At 40.0% G+C, this 25,243-nt stretch overlaps 5 protein-coding genes and 1 long non-coding RNA gene across 11 annotated transcripts; 2 read left to right on the top strand and 4 right to left on the bottom strand.

Annotated features, from left to right (window-relative positions):
• Positions 1-275: 275 nt before the first annotated feature.
• On the bottom strand, positions 276-15,768 carry LOC128259229 (uncharacterized). 2 transcript variants are annotated; one of them, XR_008268038.1, is made up of 3 exons: positions 15,629-15,768; positions 14,476-15,264; positions 276-601 (listed from the first exon to the last, which is right to left on the bottom strand). It is a non-coding gene; the product is annotated as an uncharacterized LOC128259229 (long non-coding RNA). The 2 variants fall into 2 exon arrangements; XR_008268039.1 differs by lacking the exon at positions 276-601 and adding an exon at positions 10,377-11,232.
• Positions 2,432-4,343, top strand: LOC128258883 (nucleotide exchange factor Sil1). Its single transcript, XM_052990857.1, has 2 exons — positions 2,432-2,755; positions 2,816-4,343. The coding sequence occupies exons 1-2, from the start codon at positions 2,629-2,631 to the stop codon at positions 3,976-3,978; spliced, it is 1,290 nt and encodes a 429-aa protein (XP_052846817.1). The 5' UTR covers positions 2,432-2,628; the 3' UTR covers positions 3,979-4,343.
• LOC128258636 (protocadherin-16) lies at positions 6,134-16,121 on the top strand. Of its 4 annotated transcripts, none has more exons than XM_052990381.1 (6): positions 6,134-6,250; positions 7,891-8,226; positions 11,432-11,733; positions 13,017-14,060; positions 14,500-15,241; positions 15,663-16,121. In XM_052990381.1, exons 2-6 carry the CDS (start codon positions 8,166-8,168, stop codon positions 15,896-15,898), a joined length of 2,385 nt encoding a protein of 794 aa, XP_052846341.1. In that variant the 5' UTR covers positions 6,134-6,250; positions 7,891-8,165; the 3' UTR covers positions 15,899-16,121. The 4 variants fall into 4 exon arrangements, with proteins under 4 accessions (XP_052846341.1, XP_052846313.1, XP_052846322.1 ...); XM_052990353.1 differs by having other exon boundaries at positions 15,651-16,121; XM_052990362.1 differs by having other exon boundaries at positions 6,134-6,273; positions 15,651-16,121.
• Positions 16,122-16,148: 27 nt separating this feature from the next.
• On the bottom strand, positions 16,149-18,662 carry LOC128258732 (alpha-1,2-mannosyltransferase ALG9). Its single transcript, XM_052990578.1, has 4 exons — positions 18,409-18,662; positions 17,987-18,355; positions 17,445-17,922; positions 16,149-17,388 (listed from the first exon to the last, which is right to left on the bottom strand). The coding sequence occupies exons 1-4, from the start codon at positions 18,573-18,575 to the stop codon at positions 16,516-16,518; spliced, it is 1,887 nt and encodes a 628-aa protein (XP_052846538.1). The 5' UTR covers positions 18,576-18,662; the 3' UTR covers positions 16,149-16,515.
• Positions 18,663-18,825: 163 nt separating this feature from the next.
• On the bottom strand, positions 18,826-21,528 carry LOC128258739 (synaptic vesicle glycoprotein 2C). Of its 2 annotated transcripts, none has more exons than XM_052990590.1 (9): positions 21,376-21,528; positions 21,149-21,310; positions 20,912-21,074; positions 20,270-20,391; positions 19,780-20,194; positions 19,585-19,711; positions 19,230-19,528; positions 19,039-19,166; positions 18,826-18,981 (listed from the first exon to the last, which is right to left on the bottom strand). In XM_052990590.1, the coding sequence occupies exons 1-9, from the start codon at positions 21,446-21,448 to the stop codon at positions 18,935-18,937; spliced, it is 1,536 nt and encodes a 511-aa protein (XP_052846550.1). In that variant the 5' UTR covers positions 21,449-21,528; the 3' UTR covers positions 18,826-18,934. The 2 variants fall into 2 exon arrangements, with proteins under 2 accessions (XP_052846550.1, XP_052846561.1); XM_052990601.1 differs by having other exon boundaries at positions 19,230-19,513.
• A 546-nt stretch (positions 21,529-22,074) lies between these two features.
• On the bottom strand, positions 22,075-25,074 carry LOC128258797 (synaptic vesicle glycoprotein 2B). Its single transcript, XM_052990682.1, has 9 exons — positions 24,898-25,074; positions 24,669-24,830; positions 24,392-24,554; positions 23,566-23,687; positions 23,199-23,505; positions 23,031-23,138; positions 22,839-22,971; positions 22,285-22,696; positions 22,075-22,185 (listed from the first exon to the last, which is right to left on the bottom strand). Exons 1-9 carry the CDS (start codon positions 24,998-25,000, stop codon positions 22,151-22,153), a joined length of 1,545 nt encoding a protein of 514 aa, XP_052846642.1. The 5' UTR covers positions 25,001-25,074; the 3' UTR covers positions 22,075-22,150.
• Between the last annotated feature and the right edge of the window lie 169 nt (positions 25,075-25,243).

Genomic DNA, 25,243 nt, shown 5'->3' with positions numbered 1-25,243 from the left:
AGTTTATTCATTCCTGACTTGTCTTGCCCGTTGTTGTTTTTGTTTTTCTTGTTGTTGCTGGCCCCCATGATTGGTGGCTATTTTTATATCCCTTACCCATAGAGTCAAAGAGTATATTGTATTTGTTGAGAAGTAAGTATAAAATCTTCATTAGAAACAATTACCTTATAAACGTCTAGACCAAGGAAACTAAAAATCGCAAGACTCCGTCCTGTCACTGTTTGACATGGTAGAGTTAAATTATTGGGCGATAAAGGTTTTATTAATTAATATCTCTCGACAACCCAAAAATTTTCCAAATTAAACCATTTATTTATAAGTTAGTAGCAAAGTTTTAATTATGACGTCACTACATAATTGAAAAACTGAGTTCATAAGAGCGGGGAGTTCAGAGGGCGAAATAACTGTTGAGATGGCGCCACCTAAAACCCTAACATTTTCTTGAGGCATATTAATTTAAAAAATTGGTTACCTCATTAACGGGTATCCAATAGTCGAGGCACTCGACTATAGCCTTTCTTCTTGCTGATTATTCGTATATCTCTTTCGTTTTGTGTTTTGGCTTCTCATCCCATCCTCAACATCATCGTCGTAGCCACCCCTAGCCAACAATATTATTAATTAATATTATTAGCATGTGCCTGGTTTTGCGAGAATAGCAACAAATAACAATAAACAATAACAATGCCAGCGGACAAAAGGCAGCGAAAAATCAAAAGTGATTCTATAAATTTTAATATACAATTCACCAGCCAGTTTTCGGGCGAGTTTGTCTACGTGAGGTCTGTTTAGTGTATAGTAATTCCTCTTTTTCCACAATGCATTCTATTTCGGCCTTTTGTACTTTTGTACTTTTTATAGATCTAAGCTCTGTGAAATGATATCTGCGCTTTGTTCGCATTTATAATGAAGTGCAAATAAAAATGTTTTACTTATCAATCTGATATTTGCTTTGAGATCACCATGCGGCTTTAGAACTTTCGGGGATTTATTAAGTGCTAAATGGCCGTTCAGGTTGGAATAGATTAATAATGAACTCATAAACTCTATAATATAAAATTTTAAATGTCCAGTTTGCTTATTTACTATTTTTTCTAAATTAAATATTGTTATATCAAAAATATAAAATAAAGTATTAAGCATATCTTCATTACGTTTAAGAAGAAAATGCAACATTTTAAGGAAACCCAAAGAATTTCCGTTTTGCAAAATGCAAAGATAGATCTTTTTGGCCAACAACTCAATTCCGAACATAAACCAATTAGACATCATCAGGCATATTGGACGACACCATCAAACTGGTTTCAACGGCATTCTAAATGGTTTCGCCGGATAAAAGTTGCCACCGAGGTGGCTTCACTTTCAAACTATTTTGACAAGCGGCTTTTGGGAATTTAATTTGCCAAAATCTAGTTAAAGGCTTCTGGCTTCTGACGTTCGTCATCGGCAATTAGCATATTCGGTTTGATTGCTTTATATACTATAGTAAACCGGCATTTTGTTTATTTACCCATCCAATTGGCGCCAGGTGAGTCCACATATTTTAGCTTGGGCACTTTGTTTTGTTTGCTTAGCCAATTCCTAGACGCTGTCGTAGACATCGATATTACAGGGTTTTGGTAGGCGCCAAAAATTGTAATTATAAATTAAGTTAATATATGCCAAAACGCTTTAGTTTTATAGCCCTATGAATTAGTTTGCATACCGAATTAAGTTAAGTTTGCATTTGATTCATCTGGTGTAAACATGATTCGGCTATATATTAATAAAAAATGTTGTAAATAACTAACTAGTCTATCCACTTCGTAAAGCTGAGGAAAGCTAATGAATGACTATTGCTTTTTATTTTTAAGGAATTCATGATGACTTTGGCAATTTTTCTGGCATTCTGGTTTAGTTTTGAATGTTCTAGATAACATTACTTAGTTTTGTTTTGGTTTTAAAGTTCAAAATATTTTCTCTAAATGCAAATTAAACGCAATGATAGTTTTCGAAAATATTTGTTTGGGTTAACATTAAAATAAATATCAGTGTCATTAAAATGTTTAGCTGAGGCCGGAATTAAATTAAAAAGTCTTGTTTCTATTAAAATAGTAATCTCCTGAAATGTTAATTGCAATAAATTAGTTTTAAAAATTAAAAATAAATCATAATAAATTAAATTTAAAATGAACGAATTTTAACGTTTCAGCTTAGGCGGTATATTATTTTCGAAGCATGTAAACTTAAATTTAGAATAATTACTTGGCAAACATGAATTTGGTTTTAAATTTATTTGGTTAAGTTTAAAATAAACGAAAATTATGTTTTAGTTCCTAAAAATTAGCACTCAGTTTTTTTCGTAGAAAGTTTACTTGTTGTTTAATGTTTTAAAATTGAGAATAACATAATTTGAAATTTGAATTTCGTTTTTAACCGTTATTAACTGGTTCCCAAATCACTGGTTCCGGAACTCCTCAGAATCTTCAGCCAGGTGTGGTGTAAATCGTGGAAATGCCTACGGGCACACTACCAACCACATCCACATCAGTGTTCTTGAAAGTTGGGTTTAAAACTCTCACGAAACTCATCAATTGTTGGGTGAAATACTGGTAAAAGGCTTTCCGACGACAAGACACCTGGAGCAACATGCAGATATTAGTCCTACTGGCCAGTGTCCTGATTCTGGCCAGCCTGCAAAAGTCAGTGGCAACGGAAACGGACAACAAAACCAGTGAATTCGTGGCCACCAAGGAATGGCAGGTGATTGCGGAAGGTAAAACCATTAAACAGGTTACTTATGACGTGTCTTAAACGAGGATTCCTTCAACTCCAGGTCAGGCCATTCCCAAGGGTCTCCATGTGCGCATCAATCTGCAAACCGGACTCAAGGAGGCCAAACTCCTGGACGAGAGTGAACGTGGCACGGCGCTGCAAAGTCAGCCGGAAGATCAGGATCAGGATCAGAATCAGCAGCTAGAGGACAATGAACCTTTGGCACTGGACTACAAGCCGGACATCATCGAGGAATCCCTGCGTCGCGTGAAGGAGCAAAAGAAGAGCTATGCGGAGCTGCGCAAGGCATACAAGGAGTTCCAGAAGAACTTTCGCACAGATGGGGAGCTGATTGTCCAGCTGATCGATCAGTACCGCAACTTCAGCAAGACGCCGCTGCTGGAGTCGCAGATGCGCTCCAAGCTGGACTGTCTGGAGAATCTGGAGTACCTGCTGCATCAGATAGACAATGCCCTGCTGTTCATCGACAATGGAGGGCTGGATGATGTGCTGCTGCCCATTGTGGTCAACGATACTAGTGTTCCGCTGAGGGTTTCAGCCATGCGGGTACTGGGCTCGCTGGCCAGTAACAATCCCAAGGCCCAGATCAAGGTGTTCGAGAAGAACTTTGGCTCGCATCTGGCCCAGATCCTGATGAGTTCCGGCAATGCCGGTGAGATCTCTGCGGCGCTGCATGCCTTTGGAGCTCTGCTCCGGAAGTTTCCCCTAGCCCAGCAGCGATTGCTCTCCACCTCGGGGACACAGGCTCTGGTCAAGGTGCTGCAAAGTCCCGAAGTGGAGTTACGTGGCAAGGCCAAGGTGGTGACCCTCATCAGCGACTTGGTGCTGGAGAAGCGGTCAGTGCTGGAGGCCAGCAAAGATGCCAACGAAGCCGCCTCCACAATGGCGCAATATGTGCTGCTGGAGTTCGAGCCTTGGCTACAATCGCAGGGCTATTGCCCAGCAGTGGATCATGTCATGGCCAAGGATTTCATGCATCTTCTCGAGCAACCAGAAGTGGTGGAACAATTTGCCACTGCCCTGGAAACCACCGAGGATCTTTGCATTGCCACTTGGTCGCAAAGTTCGGGTCTTAGACATGCCCTGCTAACGATTCGAAATCGATATGCCAACAGCAAGGACGAATACCGACTGGAGGTGGCCCATATCCTGGCCAAACTGTGCGAGAGATTGTTCAACAAGCCCAAACACACCGAACTGTAATCCTAGCCAATTTAACTTGTACAACTAAAAGTCTTATTTATTATTTATTATAAGTTCTCAGAGTGAATGTAATTCATAGCCAAAACTGTAGACCCAAATTGTTCAGGTTAAGTCGGAATGAATAGTTATGTTGTCAGGTACTTGTGATGCAATTATAATGCTCCTTCTGCAAAAGTGTATCCCTTTGTCACTACTTTAAGAACGTTAGTTAAAACTATGTTTTTTTTCTGCAAGTTTGGATAATAAAACTTTTTTTGCTTACGAGGCTGGAGAATAGTTATGCCAATGCTAAGATAAGAAACTAAGCTATAAGTTTTTTGGTAATAAAAACAGTCGACCTTTTAAAGCCTGAAATTTATCTTAAATTTAAATGATTTCTTAATTACATTTATATGGGCTCTATTTCCAGAATGTCGGCGGTATTCAAAATTTAAGTTACGTTGAATTCTATTAAGTTCCTTATCCACCTTTATTTTGCTAATATTTCCTTTTTTTCCTTTTAACCACTTACAGACTATAGACAAAATAGACTGATTGAGCATCCTGGAGTATCTGGTTCGTCAAATATATAAAAATTTGTTATCCAAAAAAAAACCTATAGATTTGGTTTTATAAGCCAAATATAAATTTAATAGTTGTCTTATTACTTTAATTTGGCGAATATGAAATAAATAAAAATCACTAACCATTGGATATTGTGATGAGAATAACTAACCATATAATAGTACAAGTAACTTAATTTCAAAAAAGAAATTTGAAGAGAAACCCCAAACCATCTGTCAAAAGGATCAAACTGGATATTCTGATGAGAACAATTAACATTATCAGAAAAGGTTACTTATTTGCAATCAAGGAATCGCATTAGGTACTCCAACCCATTTAAAGTACGATAAGGCGAGCATAATCGACCGGGCCATAAAGTAAGTCAAAAGTGTCGGAAGGAAGGCAAAAACAAAAACCCAATGGAAAGCATGTCCCAAAAAACTACTCGAAGTTTGTGAGTTAAGGAAGCCAAGAAAGAAAACCTGGCACGAAAACCTGGCACGAAACTGTACAGGAAGAGAAAGGAACATTTTATTGGAGCGGGAGAGTTCAATTATGTGCCGGCGACGTCCAGCGCGGGAATTACAGCAATTAACGGCAGTCACATGCAAATGCAATGTCACTGGAGCTGAGTCACGAAGGAGGACAGGTGGAATGGAAGAAGAATCCCAGGAGAGCCTGGAACGGAGCCGGCTAGGACGACGCCTTGGTTCCCATGGCTACTCCACGCAATGTAAACAGAGAGAGAGAGAGAGAGCCCCAAAACAAGAGTAAGAGAAAGGGGTTGCAAAGCCGGCTCAGTGGAGCGCAACGAAGGCAGAAAGAGAGCCCCAGAGAGGGACTACCTCATAGTCATACTCATCAATTCCAGCTGGGGCGCGTGCGCTGTGGCAGCTAGCTGTTGATGTTGTTGTTGTCATGGCACTGCCACCGCCGCTTTCCGTTTCTTCGCGCTTCTTTCCAGCCGAAACGCTTGACGAGTGATGTGGAAACATTTTCAACACAAGTAAAAGGTAGCGTCCAGAGAGTCTTCCACCGTTTAACCACAGCAGCGGTCAAAATAACTGGCTGTTGAATTCTTTTTCTTTTAAGTTTGAATTAATTATTCTTAAAGAAAATTTAAGCGGAAAATCAATCAAATAATGCTGTTTAAGTATATTGAAGTATAAGTTGATATATTCCTATGTGTGTTTTAAGTTTTTATTCCAGAACATTTTTAAACGTTTTGAGCATGAAACAATTATTTAATTTCATAAGGTACCAAGAGTGGATGAATAAAAAAATAAATGTATTTGTAACAGTAAGGAACGGAACACTATATTTTACAAATTACCACTTTTTTTTTATATTTTTAAGACACTGCGATTTGAAAGAAATTTATTGCTAGCCACTTATAAAATTTTAAAACTATTCTCTGAATTTTGAAATATTTTTTAGATTTCCCAACAATTCTATTATTTTGCTCAGAGCTGTAGGCATGTGTGCATGCATGTTGATAGCAAGGCACAAGTCCAACGCACACCGGCTTTACCGGCTGTTGCTGCTTTTATTGCTGTCGGTTGTTAGGGGCACGGCTTTGGCAACGTTATGGAAAATCAGTTTGAGTTTGGATCGCGATGCGAGGAGCTCGTTCAGCGCTTCGGAGTTGCTCAAAAATAAATCGTTTTGGCCAACTTTGTTCTTTGTGCATTGCAATCACAATCAAAACAATGCAATAAGTGTGCTCACGGTAAAAACCACAAAAAGGATAAAGTGCGTGTTTGTAAAGCATATATACTGTTGAACCCATAAAAATTTTAGCGAATTGAGTTGAATTTAAAAATCATGAGTCATGTGCAAAAGGGTTTGCGGTTAAGAAAGTGACAGGAAATGCAATCATTTTGCTCGATTTGAAATAACAATTAACGTTTAAAAGTGTGTTTGTGGTTTTGATTTCTAAGGATATGATAACAAAAGTTTTAAAATATTTTTTACCAAATTGAACAAAAATTTGAAAACGGGAAAGTTTCAATTAAATATTTTAAAATTTTTAAATACATAATAATGTATCAATATGGATCTTTTCTCACTCAATTTTATGAGATTAATGTGGTACTTTCCTTTTTTTAGTTTACGTCTTTTAATCATTCCCGGAATCAATAAATTGTGTCCAATTACACTTCCCATATGCCATAAATCAGTTAACATTTTATTGCGAATCTGCAAGTGGCGAATGAAAAACCCCCGGGGAAAACAAGTTCGCAGCCCACGAACCCAAGCGAATATTGGAAAATGTAACCGTTTTTACACAGGTGAATGACTTTTTTGTGCGCTTCCGCGGGCTTCCGGTCAAAAAAGCGTTTTCATTTTCGCCATCGGCCAACGGACAACGGCCAGCGACTGATTTGTATGCAAATGTTTGTCTGTCCTCCTCCTCCTCTTCCCCGTCTCCGAACTCCTTGATCAACCTTCCCTCAAGCAACACGCCTACCACTCCCCACACTTTCACCACCCCACTTTCCCCATATCCTCCCCTTTTCACCTGCTGTGGTATGCCATAAATCCTGGCCAGAAGGAAGCTCCTTTAAGCCGTGTAAACGGGCGTTTGAAATTCTTCCACTAGTAGGAAAATACCGGAACCAAGGAAACAAAAACAAAAACATTGCCACCGTCTTTAGTGGCTGTTTTTGTCGTTATACCCTTCTATTTTCTAAAGGTATTGTAGTTTGATCTTGAGATTGTTACTTATATAGAAGATAGTCAATTCTAAAAAGTATTGTAGTTTGATCTAAAATTGGTTATCCATAGATAGGATCTAACAAAACACATATGTTATTAGTTAAAGTCCGTTTTGTTCGTTCCAGTAATCTTTTTTCAAAGATCTTTATTTATATTTGCAATTAATCAATTACAAAAAGTACGGGGTAATCAAAATATTCAATAGGTTTTTTTTTAATAAAATATAAAGGGTATTTAAAGTTTCGCAGTCCAAAAGCATCATCCCTTTACCGTTTGTGTTATTCTTGGTGTTGCTGGTTGAATAAAATGCCGCCAATTCCGCTGGCGACAACAACTAAGGCAATGTGGCAACCAACATCCACCTCGAAACTCGCAACTTGGAGGTGACATGTGTGCGACATATGCCCCACAACCAGAAGACAATGGAGAAAGGGGGCGGACGGGGTGGCAGAATATGGTAAAGATGAAGAACAACTTTCAGTTGCTAGATGGTTTGGCAGTGGTGAGGAGTGCTAATGTTCCAGTTGCTTTGGTTTCTGTGCCAAAGTGTTTTGTCTATCTAATAATCTTGTAATAATCTAGAAGACTCTAGTTTTTCCCCTACCGACTCTCACTGTTATCCATTTCAAATTGCCATTTTGCAAATTTCAGATCTTAACAATAGAAAAGTTTCACGTAAATTCAATTCAAGAAAGTTTATGGCACATCAATGATAAAGACAAATTTATGGCTTTAAAATAAATCGCGTGAAATAACTGAACAACAATATTATGGAAAATGTGAAAGAATTTTTAGTGAAGTGATCCAGCTTAAACTGCTAAGATAAAACGATCATTTTATGATTTGTGTGGAAGTGTTATGTTGCTCTGAGAAGCAAACAATTATACAATTAACTTGACTGCTGATATTAAGATATAGTATACAAAATGTGGATAAATCATCATTGGATATGGATATGGATCTTTGCGTTCGGCGCTTTGGATAATGGTGAGTTGCTTAAATTTATTTATCAAAAATAAATAGGTACTACAAAATGCGAATTGTAAATAAAGCTTTTAGGCATCTTAATCAGCTTAATTGCCTAAAGTTTTAAAAAATAAATACAATATTTAGTGCATAGCTTGACAACAGTTTGTCAAGTAGTTATTGGCTTGGTATGTTGGTTAAGTCATTGTGGGTCCAAGTGTCGTCTTTGATAATCGAAAACAAACAAAGTAATTAACCGCATGTAACCCTTTGAAAAGTAACAACTGAAAAATAGTGAAATTCCTAGCGAGACTCCGATAAATTAAAAATAAAAGTCAACCAAGAAAAGCAAAACGGAGACATCAAAACGTCGTTTTGGTCCAACGATTTATGACGGATAAAAGTTTTTACGCGACTTGGTTGGATTTTACCATCCCCAACCCAAACACAATCGAAATTCCCTTTTCTGGACATGGATACGCATGGATCCAGGCCAATTGTGGTCATGAAGTTGCTCCAGTTTCAAGTTCCATTTAGTGCATTAATTTCGGTTCATTACATTGTCATACTTGAGTGCTGTCGTTACTCGACTTGGGCAAAGAATATATCACGTATACGTATACGTATGCATTTAATGGCTCTGTCACAGTTCAAGTTCTTCCCTAACGGCTTTTGCCGTATAGCTTGACCTGTGCCTCAAAAATTGATTGCGAAATACTTATACTTATGCCGATGCTTACGATGTTTAACCAGACAGAACTCGCATGGAGTGGAATCCCAAAAATAAACCCCGTATATGGCTTATGCCAAAGTCAGTGGCCCAGACCGAGGAGTTTGTCTTTTTCGTTGGTGTTTTCATGAAAATCACCAAGCTGAACGGGCACTTTTTCTCTTTTTTTTCTTTGGTTTTTTCATGGTGTTGTTTTATCAAAAGAAACCAAAACAAACCGAATGAAAATTTGTTTTCTGAACTTTTTGATTGTTGAAACTTTTCTCCTCGCCATATGCATATATGTATTTGGCCAAATTTGTTCAGCCGCCAACTCACTTTCATTTGTCTTACACTCTCCGACTTTGCAAAAATAAAAATAAAAGTAGAACTTATGTAATCGGACGGTGGGCTTGGGATTGGTCTTTAATCTCCACTCCATTTGTGTAAGGCTTCGCGGATTTACGCTTCAAGTATTTGCACCTTATGGATGAGTTTTGGAATCCAATGACTCTAATTAGTTTTGGTTTTTTAGATAAAGCGGATTGCATACATGCATTTGCTACTAATTAGTGGGTTGGTTGGGTAATCGAAATATGTTTTTGCTTTACAGCGGGATGCCAGTGTGTAGTCCCGATTTAAAAACTTTCCATTTTCTCCGAAAAGTAGTGCATGTAGTTTATGTACGTGAGCTATCAGCAAACATCTGAGAGATTTTGTAATAAATCCGCAGCAATTAGACTAATTTCCAAAAAACACTTTTAACTGTCGAAGAAAGTCCACGAATTGAGATCTTCATTGCCATGTGTGCATTGCCCAATGTCACAACAATTAACCTACAACAGAGATCTTGAAAAAAAAAACAAGTAGAAGATTTCACTCCGCCATATCTCATCTGTACTATTAGCAACATGGAGAAAATCCCGCCGGAGATGACTGGCGACCCAGAGTCAGGGTCATTGCAAAGCAACAACCATTTGGAAAAGAACAACCGTTTACCAGAACAATTATACTGTTAACACATAACAAGAACTTGTTCTTCAGGTGGTCGGTCGAAGGGGAAACCGGAACACTTGAAGGAAAATACTTGTGAGAGTTTATTATTGCATTGACCACGAAAGGTGTTATGTCATGCTCCCATGGGAGTTAAGTAATTGGGCCTTCACTTAAAGAGACACCACACAACTAAAACTTGAATTAGTTTGTTATAAATATCCCTTTAGAAAAAAAAAAACTACTTAAGAAACCAGAAAAGTTTAAGATTTGTTTTACAAAAATATCATCCCAGTTAAAGTAACACGAACGCAGGAGTATATTGAAGAGTTCTGGGAAAGGTACTTGTTCTTAACACCTAGGTAAGGTATAAGGCATTTGTGAAAATCAATAATACAAATTGGTTTATTTTATATTAATTAGTGGTATCAAGCAAATTCGAAAACAAAAATATATAAAAATAGTACAGAACCTAAATACCTATCACTGCTTTTTCCAATGGTATTACATACCAAATTCATACCTAGGTAGGTAAAAGTAGCCACATATTTGCTTACCTAATTAACGCGAAAAGGTTCAACATTTTGTAAGATAGCTTTGTACTCCCCCTTCACTGATAATAAAATGGGTCAAATAAAGTAAAACTCTCAGAATTGGTATGAAATGAAATTACATTCTGTTAATTTTTTTTTGCAAATAAACTGACACCGATTTATTTGCATACAAGGAGAGCAAGTGCTTGCAACAATTTGCATGACCGTACCAAGTTTGCCCATTAACCATTGCACACTAACACAATTAGATATCAGAGCTTGTCCGGAAACGAAAATCAGCTGCAAATCGGGCAAAAAGAGGAGTCGAGAGGAGGAGAGATGTTCCATGAGGCCAGTTGCCAAGTTTACATGTGCTCACATGGATCCATTTAGACTTGGACCCACGGTGGTTGGTCTGGTCGAAAATTGCAGCACTCGAAATGAAAGAAAACGGAAGCTTAATAGAGCGTATCCGAGGTACGAGCAAACATGTCTGAATCTGGCGATCCGCATTCGGATTCGGACACAAGACCAAACACAAACACAAACACTGGACCAGCCGGACCAACTCTCTGTGGTGGCTTCCTCCACCTGTCCATCTGTCCTGCAATTTACTTTTAATTTGCCATTATCAGGACGGACCGAAAGTAGGCCTGAAAGGGAGAGAGTTTGATTTCTTGCATTCGTAATTGCAAATACGTACTGAAATAGTGTAATTAGTTAGTTTAAGCCCAAAAATGTTCAAAGTGAGTTATTTAGGAAGTTTACGATACACCATCCTTGCATTGTGAGCTAAAAGAAATAACATATAAAATGATAATACCAATAGTATAGTTTGTATACCTTCTTTTTCGGATAATTGAAATTCATAACTGAATGAAATGATTTAATCGATAAGAATTATGATTATAAATGTTATGATTATGATAAATATAAGACCTATATATTATTTATTATGATAATAAAACGTTCCATTTTCTAATTTTTTAAGCCGCTTTTGGAGCTATTCTGGACTCACGTTGCTATCTCGAGGGCGGTGGATCTGCAGAAAGTTTTCTGGCCACCGAGGATCTGGCGGTGGGTTCGATTATTGGCAAGTTAAGGATCAACGGGGATCCCGATTCGGAGACAGGGGACATAAAGCTTTCGCTGAGGGAAAAGAATGCTCCTGTAGAGATTCATGCCGGCACCAAGGAACTAGCCCTAGCGGTGGAACTGGACAAGGAGGGTGTGAGAGGACCTTCGTCCATTTACGTGAATGTCATATGCGTACGACGACATTCAACAGATCCGGTAAGAAATTTTATATTCTTTAGTAGGAAAATTTTAGTGGATTCGATACTGTAAACGATAATAACATTGAATCGGGGAAAAAACGTTATCAACTAGGGTGGATGCGAATCAATTACAGCTACCATAATGGTAGTCATTAAAGCTGACATAAGAACCGTGCAATTTTCCCAAAAACGTATTATATATCATAGCACATGCTGAGAAGAAAGTGACCTTTTTTGAAAGGAAGAAAAAGTAGTCAAAATAGGACAACGGGAGTGGATTCGGAAATTGTATATAAGTCTTTTCTTAAGGAAAACCTATAATAAGCGAGGGTTGATTCGAAAGCTAGCTTAATGGGAATCAATATAGCTGGCATGGCGAATTGAGCCTGCAAAGGTGGTGGCTAAGCTAAGCACTTGTCGATCAGGTTAACGCCGCAATTAATCAGGCGGTCTGGTCAGTGGCCCACATCGACCGCATTTCCTTGGAGTGGAGTTCCTTGTGTCGGCCACTTTCCAAAGGACCCTTTCGTGCAAGGGGCAACCAATTAACCTATATATCGAGCCAAGTTGCCACCTTCTTCAGCCTAGAAGTGCGTGTTCCCTGGGGCCAGCTAAGCTTGTTAAATATTTCGGTAAACACGATTCTATTGCTCCTGGCGTTGCGGTTGTTCCAGGAACTCTATAAACAATTGAAAACTTTTGCCAGACAATGAACGCCCATTTCAATTTAAGAATCAACAAAACGGTGGATTCAACTTCAACTGCATCGACTGCTGGCATTGCAGCTGCAAGTCAAGGAGTTATCCACGAAGGAGCAGCACCTGGGAGTGAACCCCTTTTGGCGCCTGTGGTTAGCCCCAGCTTGGTGGCCATAAATTAGCCATTAGGGCTTCCGCTTGCGGGTAGAAATGTGGGCATGGAGATGGGGATGGGGATGTCCTGGTTTGGGGCGAGAGGTCCGCTAAACATGCAAATGTATGCAGGACATTCGGCGGCGTGCTTGGGCTTTGAACTCCCGGAGGTCAGTGACCAGCACATGGGCTAAAAAAAGGTGTTTGCTTGAAGTGCACATACTCGAAAAATTGCTTAAGTTACACTTGCGAAAAAGGTTAACCAAATCTGTCTGCACATTATTTAAAAAAATATTGTTTTGCTTTTATATACCTACAATAATGTTCAAGAAATGAAAATGAAATATTTATTGACTGTTGAAGTATAGCTAATTTAATTTAATTTGCATATTTACTTCTAATATGCAGCCGCTGCTAACTCAATTTTCCCCTGTTCTTATTCCGACAGAGCTTCGTCATACCCGTAAATGTGCGGGTAACTGATGTGAATGACAATGCTCCCCAGTGGATAGGCACCCCCTACACTTTGACCCTTTCGGAGGTGACGGTGCCGGGCACGAGGATTCTTCAAGGAGCCCGTGCCGAGGATGCCGACCAGCCGGGTCCCTTCTCCACGGTGGAGTACCAGGTGCTGCCGGGACCCTACTCGGAGTACGTGCAGTTCCTCAATCCGCTGGAGGGCACGCTGGTGCTGAAGAAGGCCCTTGACTACGAGCAGCTGCAGAACTTCACCGTGAAGCTGAGGGCCCAGGATCAGGGCACACCGCCCCGTCACTCGGACACTCTGCTCCGGGTGCTCATCACGGATGCGGATGACCAGAATCCCAAGTTCCAGCGGGAGTCGTACAGCGCCGAGATACCGGTGGATGGCCGGCCGGGGGAGCTGCGCATGCGGCCGGAGCCACTGAAGGCGGTGGACCAGGACGAGGGCATCTGTGCGCCCATCCAGTACACGATAGTCCAGTCGCAGGACGCCAAGTACTTCCGCATTCATCCGCACAACGGGGCCATCAGTTTGCTGACCCCCATTGGATATGCGGACGTGGCCAATGGCGCCACATTGGTGGTGAAGGCCACGCAGATCGACAATCCCGACCGCTATGCCCTGACCACTGTCCAGTTGACGCGACCGGGCAGCCACAGTGATCTCAGCACTCTGGCTTTCGTCCAAAAGCGGTTCGTGATGCGCATCCGCGAGGACACGGCCGTGGGCAATCGCATCTTGGCTCTGCCCACCAATAAGCCTGGAAAACACCTGAAGTATACCATTCCCGATCCGGTAAACTCCCAGTTTTTCACCGTCGGATCGCTAGGCGAACTGGTGCTGGCCAAGCCACTCGACTACGAGAAGATGACCAAGCACGAGTTCCAGGTGCAGGCCACCGATGGAATGACCAACAGCACCGCCGAACTCACGCTGGACGTGATCGACGTCAACGATTGGGAGCCGCGCTTCCGGGAAACCCACTACGAGTTCATGGTGCCCAAGAGCGTGAGTATCTTGGGAGATCCGAACGAAATGGAGGCTACTATAAACTGGGGCTCAAGTATTCTCCCTAACATGTTTAGTAATATTTCATGTCCAAACAAGTTGACACAACCTATCGAACTGTCTTGGATTTCTTCAAAAATATAAGTAACATTTTCTAATCTCAACTTATTATGTTATCAACCTAATTAAATGTATTTCCTTCAATTTGGTGATAAACTCATTATTATGTAGGGAATACACTACAATGGCCTAAAGCTAAAATGTTGATTCAAATATTTATGGTATTTTTTTTAAACTTTTAAATAAAAATGTATATAGATAACATTATTATTCATATTTTTGAGGAATAGGAAGGCAGATTTAACATTGCTATTCATTCAATGAAAGGCATACCATATTCAATGTATAACCTTACCTTTGTATCCTTCTCCCTTTTTAGCAATCCTTGCAATCCCGCGTGGATTCTTTCGAGGGCGTGCTCATCGGGAAAGTGGAGGCAGCTGACGGGGATCGCAACGACAAGCTGGAACTCTCGCTGCGTGGCCAGCATGCGGGATTATTCGAGATCGACGCCACCGGAAACATCTACATGCGGCCGGAGCAGCTGCAGAGTCTGAATGAGTCCACCGTTCATCTGATAGCCATCGCCACGGACACCGGGGTGCCGCCCAGGAGCACCTCCGTTCCGGTGAGCGTGACCATGGAGGGCCTGACCTTGGCCCAATCCGGCTGGAACAGCAACATGCTGGGCATGTTCGGCATGATCATGGGCCTCTTCCTGATGATCATTGTGGCGCTCAGCTGCTACATTGTGCGCTCCCGAAAGCAGGGCAAGAGTGCCGCCAGCGGACTGGGTCTAGGCCGGAATCGGGTGCACAGCCAGGCGCACAGCAGTGTGTCCTCGGCCAATCTGGTTACCCACGAGAAGCTGGCCGGGAATGGCAATGGCAACGGCAACGGCAACGGAGCCAGTGTGACGAGCGGTAGGGTCTCCGTACTGCACATGAAGCACGGCGGCAACATCACCATGGCCAATCCGATGAACAATGGCCTGCATCATGTGGCCAGTGGGGCCAGTAGTAGCATGGCCCTCGGCAGCTCCGCCGCCCTGTTGGAGCGGGAAAGGGAGCGGGATCGGGAACGGGATCGTCAGCGGGAGAGCTATGCGGCCACAGTGCGCAGTAAGTGGCAGTAAATCTATATCCTTCAACAAGGATGCAATTCGTTTTTGATGAAATTTAAAAGCAAAAGAAATTAAAATTAGGATTTTTATAATATTAAAATCGAATTTGAACTGAAAAAGAGCAAAGTTTTATTTTCTTTTATATACTTTTCCTGCTCTGACCTGGCCAGATTTTACTTATCTACTAGCTGAAAAAGAAAAGTCAAAGAAAATTACATCTAGACCAAGTGATGCTGATCAGAAATATAAAAGTCTCTTTCAGTGCAAAGCAAACTGTTGAATGAAAACATAATTCCCTCTGCAAGAATTTAAAAAGAAACTTAATATTAATTTATAAACCAGATTTGCATCCCTGATATTTCCCAAACTAAAGCCCCAATCTCACCCGCAACATTCACTATTAAAAGTCTTCTTGCCAGGCATAGTATCGCGCGCCTCCGCCAACGGGCAGCTTTTCGAGGAGGACGAGATTGAGCACGACTCCCTGCAGACGGAGAACAATAACAGGAAGGTGGCAACAGCAACGGGAGCGGCAGGCGGGGGGGTCACCACCATCACAACCACGAGCACCAACTCGGCCAATGCGGGCTCCAATCTTCTATCCGCCACCGATGCCATGGGCTCCTCGGAGAACAACTTGACGGTCTACTTTTAGAACTGCGCCACCGCAGAGCTTGTAAATATCGCTGCTAAGTCAGTTTAGGATTAGGTTTAGTCCCGCGCACACGTGTATGTACATTGAGTAGACCAAATATAGCATTGTAAACAGACCCAGCACACGATCTAGATCTAGGCTAAGTCCAAGCGATTTCCATTGTAAAGTTTTGCTTCCCAGTTTTTAAGTGTGGATCCGTCCAATAAAGTTTTCGACCATTCAAGCGTGTTGGCCCCTTCCATGCAAAGAGTTTTGCTTACGAATCTCGTTGTTTATATATTGATGAGGCTTAAGTTCTACATCGATTCTCTGGTGATCTTCACAACTTTGGCATGGACAAAACAAAAATAACTAGGATTAAACAAATAGTAGGAATTTACATTTCAGTGTCGGATAGAGAGGATTAAAACAAATACAGAAAGGCTAGCTGGGGTGGCAAAATACTATGGCTTCAATATGAACGTGATATTAAAGCTATAGTTTAATTTAGCAAACATGCTTGGAATTACTCAATAATTTAAAATTTAATATTAAAAACAAATCAGCCACCCCATCTGCTAAGGATAAAATGCTGTTCAAACGGTATGACTCCAGACTCCTTATATCTGGGCCTGCCTTTACCTGCCGTTGCGTTTCGTCTTTCGCTTGAGCAGGTTAAAGTCTCCATACTGAATGTGATTGTCGGTCAGGAATGGCACATAAAAGGCGCGCAGCACCTTGTGCGACTTCTCCGGAATGAGGAAGGGCAGGCTCTTCATCACCGACCACTCCTTGGATCGCTTCGAGTAGTTCGGCTCCAAGGGCGTGTACTTGCCCTCATCGAAGTCGACCAGGAAATCGCAACTGTCGTAGTCGAAGTACATGTGCTCATTCTCCTGGTTGAGATCGTTGAAGTACGGATGCATCACCTGGGTGGCATTGGGGCCACTCACATAGTAGGCGGGTAGCATGCCGCGAAACTCGGATTTCAGGAAGCGCAAGCGGAAATTCCTGGCCGGGAAAAAAAAGCTGCCGGGATAGCGATGCCAGTCCTTGCCTATGCACACGTTGTATATCAAATCCGGGTTGTATTGCGGCGTCGCCTTAAACTGGTTCAGCTCCAGCATCAAATCCATAGGCGCATGGTAGTTCCTGTACAGGGCAAATACCCGAGAAAGCCCCAGCAAAGTGCTGGTCACCATCACCAGTATGGCAATGAACATGCTGTGGTCCAGATAATGAACTCCCGCCTTGATCTTGAACACCAGAGACTTGAGGCGAAAGAATATGCGCTGATACACATCCACGGTGATGGCTCCACAAAGGGAGATTAGTGGGTAAACGGGAAACAGAAAGCGCTCCTCCTTGTGCGGTTGGGCAAAAAAGACCAGGAGCCACAAATAAAGCGGAGCCAGCGAGATGTAGTGGGGGAAATTCAGCGTAGACTTCGACTTGGCCGGCACAATCAGATAATCCATGACCAACATGATGGGTAGTTGTAATGCCAGGAGCTGATGGATAAACTATGTGTTAAAAGAGCTCCTAGAATATAAGAGTTTCCACTTACCCATATAATATTAAAGTTGAGGAATCCATTGATGATGTAGTAGCTCAGTGGCTCGGTGCCAAAGATGTTGGGTCCATGACTGGTGAACACATTGTACCATACAATGTTCAGAGGAGCAAATGTCAGCTTGCCAAAATAGCTCGTGTCAATGGCAATCATGGGAATGCCAATGGTGGCGCCCGAAATCAGTGTCCACTGGACAAAGGTTCGCCAATCTCGCTGTCTTAGCAGCATCTCCAGCACAAACGGAATGCCAATTAGAGCTGCAAATGGCCAACCTAGTAGAGCTGATATTGCTGTGAGGAATATGGCAAAGCAATAGTTTTTCTGCCACCAGGCGGCCAAGGCAGCACAGCTTAAGTACATGGAAAAGGAGGAGGGCAGTAGAGCTGTGCTGGACACAAACATGCCCACACTGAAGAGTTGGAAGATCAGCCAGAGGCGTCCAATGTGTATGCCAAACTCCTGGCAAATGGACCTGTAAGGCAGATTGGGTTATCAACCATTCTGAGAGGTATTGCTGCTCCTCCAGCTGGACTTACTTGTACATATATCGCTCCATCAAAGCACAGCCAAAACCCAACATACATCGCACCATGTAGAATATGAGAATGGGGCTGGGATTGAACATCTTCTGGTAAAAGTAGCCGGGCACACCCTGCAGCAGTAGGTAGGTATACGATCGCAGGCCAAACTGTGGGCTATATTCCCACGTCTGCAGTCCATGGCCATTGATGATGTAGTGCAGCGGTTCCCAGTAGTTGAAGGTCTCATCGCAGTCGGCTATGTACGCCCAAATGGCGCTACATAATCGGGCACTCACGAAAGTCTTGAAGGCGGTCTGCACGCTGGGCATAATGGGATGGGCACTGGGTTGGCCCTTCTCCTGGCCACCACTCGCGGATTGCTTGCTGTGGGGAGCAGGAGTAAGTTGGTATCCAAGACGAAATAGACTCCAACCTACCGCTTCTTGGCATCTTTTTCCTTTTTGTTGTTGCCGGCCGGTGGAGCACCACCTTCCTTCGTTTTGTTGTTGCCATTCAGGCCCAGTCGTTTTGGGGGCTTCTTCGAGAGAATCTGGTTGTCCGCCTTGTTGGCTATGTAGCGAGCCCGCGCAGCCGGAGGCGCCATAATCCTTTCTTGACTTTCTGGTTAAATTGGATAAGTACGTTGAGAACTTGCAAATAGAGGTGGAGAAACATCGATGCCAACATCGATGTCATCAAATCATCGGTCTTATCGATGTTTTCCCATCTCTACTCTGCTTTCCCTCTGTCGCAGCGCTGCCTATGTTAGGAAAACGATGATCTAACATTAAAATGTTAGGAAAACAACGATTTACCATTGCCGTTACAAAGTCGACGATTTTGAATTTTCATGTAAAAAATCTAAAGTAGCTAATTTATTAAACAAAATTACAATTCCTTAAGAAATTTATTCATTGAACATAACAAATCGAAGAACAGTTGGAGAGAAAGGGAAGAAACTAATTAAGCAGAGTTTCGAATCGGCAGGTAATGAACGATAACAATACACACTGAAATATAAAAAATAATTAAAAAAGATTTTATCCAAGACAGTATAAATAACATACCAATAAGAGTGCAAGTAAACATGGCAAATGTTGTATTGCAATAAGGTTGCAGCATAACTCCCATAAGATTTGTGGCTGCAATTATTCCAAGTCGCCCCAAGGACATGCAAAAGCTGACTGCCTTTGATCTAGTCGTAAAAGTGTGTCATTAAATTAAATGATAATATTTATAAAATAGGTTTACTATTTACCTAAGGTTTGTTGGAACCAGATCAACAATGGCGCCTATCATAATTGAAATTGAAAGTCCCGGCAAAAGAATGTAAAGGCAAAAGAGTAATAGAACTCCTGTGGTATTTTCCATAAAATGTAGTAAAATCCCACTCAATACTGCAAGTCCGAGGGCAGCCAAAAGCACATTCTTTCGACCCAAAGGATTTAGAATCAGTCCTTGAATGGAGAATCCAATTAAAAATGCAAAGCCCACAATCAGGTTATCAATATAGGTTTTGCTGGAAATATGATCTGTGCAGCCCTTAAACGAAAATAACTATAAATGTAAAATACATTTTAAATTATAAAACATTTTAAATTATAAACATTTACCAAAGTTTCTGTCACATTAGGGCTTTCCATGGGCACGCTTAGTATTTCGCACACCGTAGAAGAGTTATTTTCAGCACCTGATGAGCGATTAACAATTTCTGGAAACCAAAGCTGCATGCCATTTGAACTTATCAAATAAATAAAATAAAAACAGTTCACATAATATTAATACAATAACAAACACATATAGCTTACCTGAAAAACATGCCGAATAAAGCCAAATTACAAAGGATAAAATTAAACCCATGGGGCTTGTGGAAAAGTGGAACTGTTGCTTTGCAAATTTTAGATAAAATACCGCATCCTTGGCTTTCGGCCAACAAATTTTCGCCAGCAGGATCTTCTGATTTCAGGGTGAATTCATCACAATTTAAGACCTGATGTATTGGCTTTCCTCGGTTAAATTTACTAATCCATGAGACAGCTTCCATTGCCTCCTTGTTCTTATCTTGCGACAGCAATAACTTAGGGCTTTCAGGATAATATAGCAATATTAAGCCGCCAATGAGTCCTGGCAGCAGACTAACTAACAACAATAAGCGCCATGGTCGAAACACAAAATCGCCTACGGTGATTGCCCAGTTGGACGAAAGTACTAGCCAAGCAGTTGCTAAATTGTTTAAAGGGTTAATATACATCAATACATAATTTACATATTGTACAATCTATAAATAGTCTTGCATACCTGGAACATATATTGCTGTAACACTAACAAACATTGTAGAATAATTAATGGCCACAGCTCGATGTCGGGGTATATTGAATTCACTCAAATATGCATAAAGTGCTGCTGACACTGCACCGACACTGTTTTTAAATTTGAATTAATTATAACAAAGGCATTGTTAAATCTTGTGTAATTGTGTAAGAAAAGCAATGGACTTGGAAAATCCACTTTAGCTGGCTAAAAAGTTAAAATAACGTTCCCTTTTAGACTTATAAGAAAATTGGAATAGTAAAAATAAAAATCCTTCTATTTAATTCCAAATTTAATTTAGCATTAATTTGAAATAAAATGCATATTAAAATTGCAAGGTTTAATATTAAAATAGTTGAATCAGGGCGAAGAACATAAGATTAAAAATCGATTTTATTTCATTAAAATGCTTTATATTAAAGATTAAAATGCCTTCAGATATTTAAATTTAGACCAAAAACTGTCAAATTAAGTATAAAAAATAGTAATATTTTCATGTATTTAAAAAACTTAAAACCGCAATGGATTAGAATTATGAAATACCTAAATTTACTACGTATTTTTATCAGTGAACATCTAAAAGTTGATAAGTATGTTTTTTTGTAACCACAATGGTTTATTTACACTCACCTTATGCCAACAAGAAGGTTTATAATGTTAAATAGCCAAACACTTGTGACGAACATTAGTACAAACTGCAGGGCATTGCTAGCGAAATTACCATAAAGTAGAACTTTCCGGCGTCCGATATCGTCGCTGATGTATCCCCATATATAGGTCGATAAGAAGATGCCTGATATATGTGAGATATGAGAATATTCCATTGTGTGCTGTGAAACCCCCACTTAGACCTCAAACTTGACTCACCTGTAACACTAGCAGCCATCATCACGCCTTTTTCAGCCTGTGTGGTTTCGAATTCACACTGAGAGGCGATCACAATAATACTCATAGCTTGTTGGGCGGCAACGGATGTGATTGTCAATAGTCCGCTGACCAGCAAAAGTATCCACTGCGTTTTTCCATAACCTAACATACAAGTAGTCCCCAATATCAAGATCATTAAATTAAGTGGTAATTTGGAAATATCTTACCGATCTTCTCCAATATCATATCATAGTCCCACACATTGGGACCGAGAGTATTGCTCTCCAGTGGACTGTGCATCTTGACATGCCTAAGATACTTTTCGACTGGACAGAAGATTTGTAAAGCACCTGCCTTTAAGCATTGTATTCTAATAACCCCTTGGAACACTGAGCGACATGTGAACCGAACCAAAAACCAGTTTTGAGATGAAAACATTTGCAATTTTGTTTCACTTTAGGCATTTTACCGAGAGATCTAATGCATTCGCTTTTATATGCAAACTGGTCGAGAGAGACCCCAAACATGCTTTGTTTACGTTTAAAATACTATGGGGGTAGTCCAATTCATCTTGGTACCTTGACTTGAGCTCAGTAGAATTGATATATTCTTTACATACCAAAAGTTTAAAATATTTTCCAATAATATCACAATTGAATGTCCATTGTAAAAGTGTGGTTTGCTTGATTTGTCCGGTTTTATTGAGGGAGTGCCAGTCTCTCTTTTAAAAACAAGGTAATAAAAAAAAGCTGCTCCATTTGGCTTTAATTTCAGTGGCCCAAAGAATAGTAGTAATAAACTTCGTACTCGTATAATTGAGTAAAGATTAGGCATTATATAATAGTACAATGTGAAAAGGCATATTACCTTATATTCTTTGCTTAGGAAGTTTAAAAAATGTTATTGGATCAAAAAAAATATTTTTTCTTTTGTCTATAATATTTATTGTAATAAATTCTAAATTAAAAATAAATTAAATTACTTAAACTATAATGGCAAGTCTCAAATGGGTAACAGTAACGTCAAGCTTGCACAAACTGTAATGAGATTATAAACATATAGCACATTAGAAAATCTTATCAATGTTCAACAATCATTTAATGTTTAGTTTGAATGTTTAATTTGATGGTACTCACCCAGAACGAATCCAGAGAAGACCCCAAAGGTAAGAGAGCAATACGACTCCAGTAGAACTCCGATGATATTACTGCCAAAAACACTGCCCGTTCGTCCCAGCATCAGGCAAATGCAGACGGCTTTTCCGCGCAGGTGGGTAGGCACAAGATCAACGACGGCACCACTCAGGATCGATACGCAAAGCCCTGGCAGTACCAGATATAAACAGAAGCAAACCACAATGACCACCTCGTCCTTGATGAAGATCAAGGCCACTGCACAGGCTCCGGCCAGCGTAAGACCAATGGAAATTGAGGCCTTTCGACCAATTGTGTTTATCACCAGTCCCATCAGTATATAGCCCACAATCAAGGCCGATCCATAGGTGATCGTGTCTATGTAACTCTTGGTGTTTATATGATCATCGCAAATCTGCAAGGTAATTTAAGAGAGAGTTAATTATAGTCTACTAGTGTGGTTTTCAAAACTGTATCTGCTCTCAAAATTATATTAGTTTTTAAACCTATGATTATAATAAATATAACTTTAATTAATTCTGATTATTTCTACTTACTTTATTGGTTGCATTAGCCTGCATTTGATCAATTGATGCATCAATAACTTCACAAACCGTCATTGAATCATCGACGGCATTCGAACCCAAACGATTTTGTATTTCTGGATACCAAAGCCCCATTCCCGAAGAACTGTTTAGAAAAAATTACTTAGATAAACTAAAATCAAAATAATAATAATGATTACTCACCTGAAAAATAAACCACACATAATTGTACAGCTTATAACGAAGTTAACTAAATGAGGTCTTTTCAGAAGGGGCAATGTTTCCTTCCACATTTTCTTGACGGTGGTAAGTCTACAATAAATGGCTTAGATTTTATCTAAACAATTATAAAATTTATATTGCTAAACTTACGCTGACTTAGATATAAGTAATATATTTTCGCCGTTTGCATTTGCTTCCGTTTTCAGTTTATGAACCTTAAATTCATGCAAGTGTTTTCCAGAATTCGTAACTGCAATCCAATCGACAGCTGCAAAAGCCTCTTTAGTTTTATGCAAGGACATTAGGATCTTGGGACTCTCGGGAAGGGTCCACAACATGATAGTTCCTATGACTCCAGGCAGCATATAGCAAATTGTCAGCAATCGCCAAGGACGAAATGAAAAGTCCTCCGTGACACTTACACTCCAATCCATTGAAAGGATCAACCAAGCAGTAGCTATAATGGGCGATTTCTTACACTTAATTATACTAAAAGAATTAAGCTAATAATAATTACCAGGAACATAAACGGTTGAAATTCCCACGAAAAGACTGGCATAATTAATGGCGATTGGACGATGACGAGGAGTAAAGAACTCGCCAAGATATGCATAGGTTGTTGATGATGCTCCTGCAATACTGTCCAAAAAAGAAAATTAGAAAATGTAGTACACCTGGGTATGGAAATACAAGTGGATCATACTTCTACAAGTTTTACTAAACCTAAATCTTTAGATAATACTTTAGATAAAATAGTTACAGAGCTTAAGACCTGAAAAAAAACGGTTTAGTTCAGTTAGGACTGGTTCGGATAAATTTATATCCCTTGAAGTTTAGATTTGTAGGTCTATTAGTTTTAATAAATCCTTATGTTATCTAAAGATAAAACAATAGTTGTTTTTTTTATTATAATGCTTAGGACCAGGAAAAAAGCGGCTAAGTTGGGTTAGGACTGGTTCGGAATAAACTTACATCACTGGCATAAATTAATGTAATAAATTTATCTGATGCTAAACATAGTATAATCCTGAGTTTAATGTTTCACTGTTCAGAAAATGGAATAGTAAATATCTAGCTATTTAATTCCAAATTAAATTAAAAAATCAAAAAGTAAAATATTTAAGCTAATGTAGAACATGTTAGATTTAAAATGGATTAAAAGGATTAATATTAAGTTAATATGGTTTTAATATAAATTAAATTTTTTTATTATAAAATCTATTCCGCTAATATTACAAAAACAAAATAATTTTTTCATTTTTAAAATAACTTAAAATAGCAATGGATGAAAATCAAAGCGAAGTATATTTAAATTGAGTATTAAATACTTATTAAATACTTACAAAAATCCAACGCCAAAGCGGGTGAAAACGTAAAGCCCATAGCATGGAATAATTGTGGAACACAAGGATAACACATTGCCGGCGATCGTGGTGTATATCAATATGGGCCTTCGACCAATAGTATCACTTAGGTAGCCCCAAAAGTAGGACGAGCAGAATATGCCTGAAAAGTAGTTAAAGCTCACGTAAAGTAAAGACCATTTAAACGTGAAAGATAACGTTTTTACAATAACTTTTGTGACGAGAAAGCGAAACGCTAAAGAAAAGGCTTACTCACCAATAAAACTGGCAGCACTCATGATCGCCTTGTCCATGGAATTCATTTCAAAATCACACTGGGACACAATCGTTATATAGGACATGCCCATGGTCTCGTTTATGACCATCATCAGGAGTAGTCCTGCCGCCAAAAGGACGATCCACTGTACGCGACCGAAGCCTTTGATAAATTAATTAACACACAGTTTAATAAGGGATTCCAAGTTTTTAAAGAACATTTGAGCTACCGATTAGTTGAAGCACTGCCTCATATTCATGTCCAGCATTAGGATCTCTGGACGTTGTTGGCTTCGACTCAACATCTTGTTGTTGGCCCAATTCCGCACTCATTTTGATACTTTAGATTGGCTATTAAGATTTCTGGCATTCCCGAACCTGCGACAAACTAAAACTGAAGAAGACCCCGCGTTGGGGTGCGTATAAAAGCAGTGGCAGTGGCGGAATTTGATTCGAGTGATAGAGGACGCCCATAGAGGTTGGGTTATCAGACAGAACAATAAAGATAATTGGGGTCTAGATGATATTATGTTTATTTATCAAATGTGTATCACTCATTCACTACGACTGAGGGTC

The sequence above is a fragment of the Drosophila gunungcola genome, chromosome 3R (genome assembly GCF_025200985.1).
Source record: "Drosophila gunungcola strain Sukarami chromosome 3R, Dgunungcola_SK_2, whole genome shotgun sequence".
NCBI classification, from domain to species: Eukaryota; Metazoa; Arthropoda; class Insecta; order Diptera; family Drosophilidae; genus Drosophila; species Drosophila gunungcola.
Note: the sequence above shows the minus strand (reverse complement) of the source record. Positions and strands in the feature narration are given on the sequence as shown.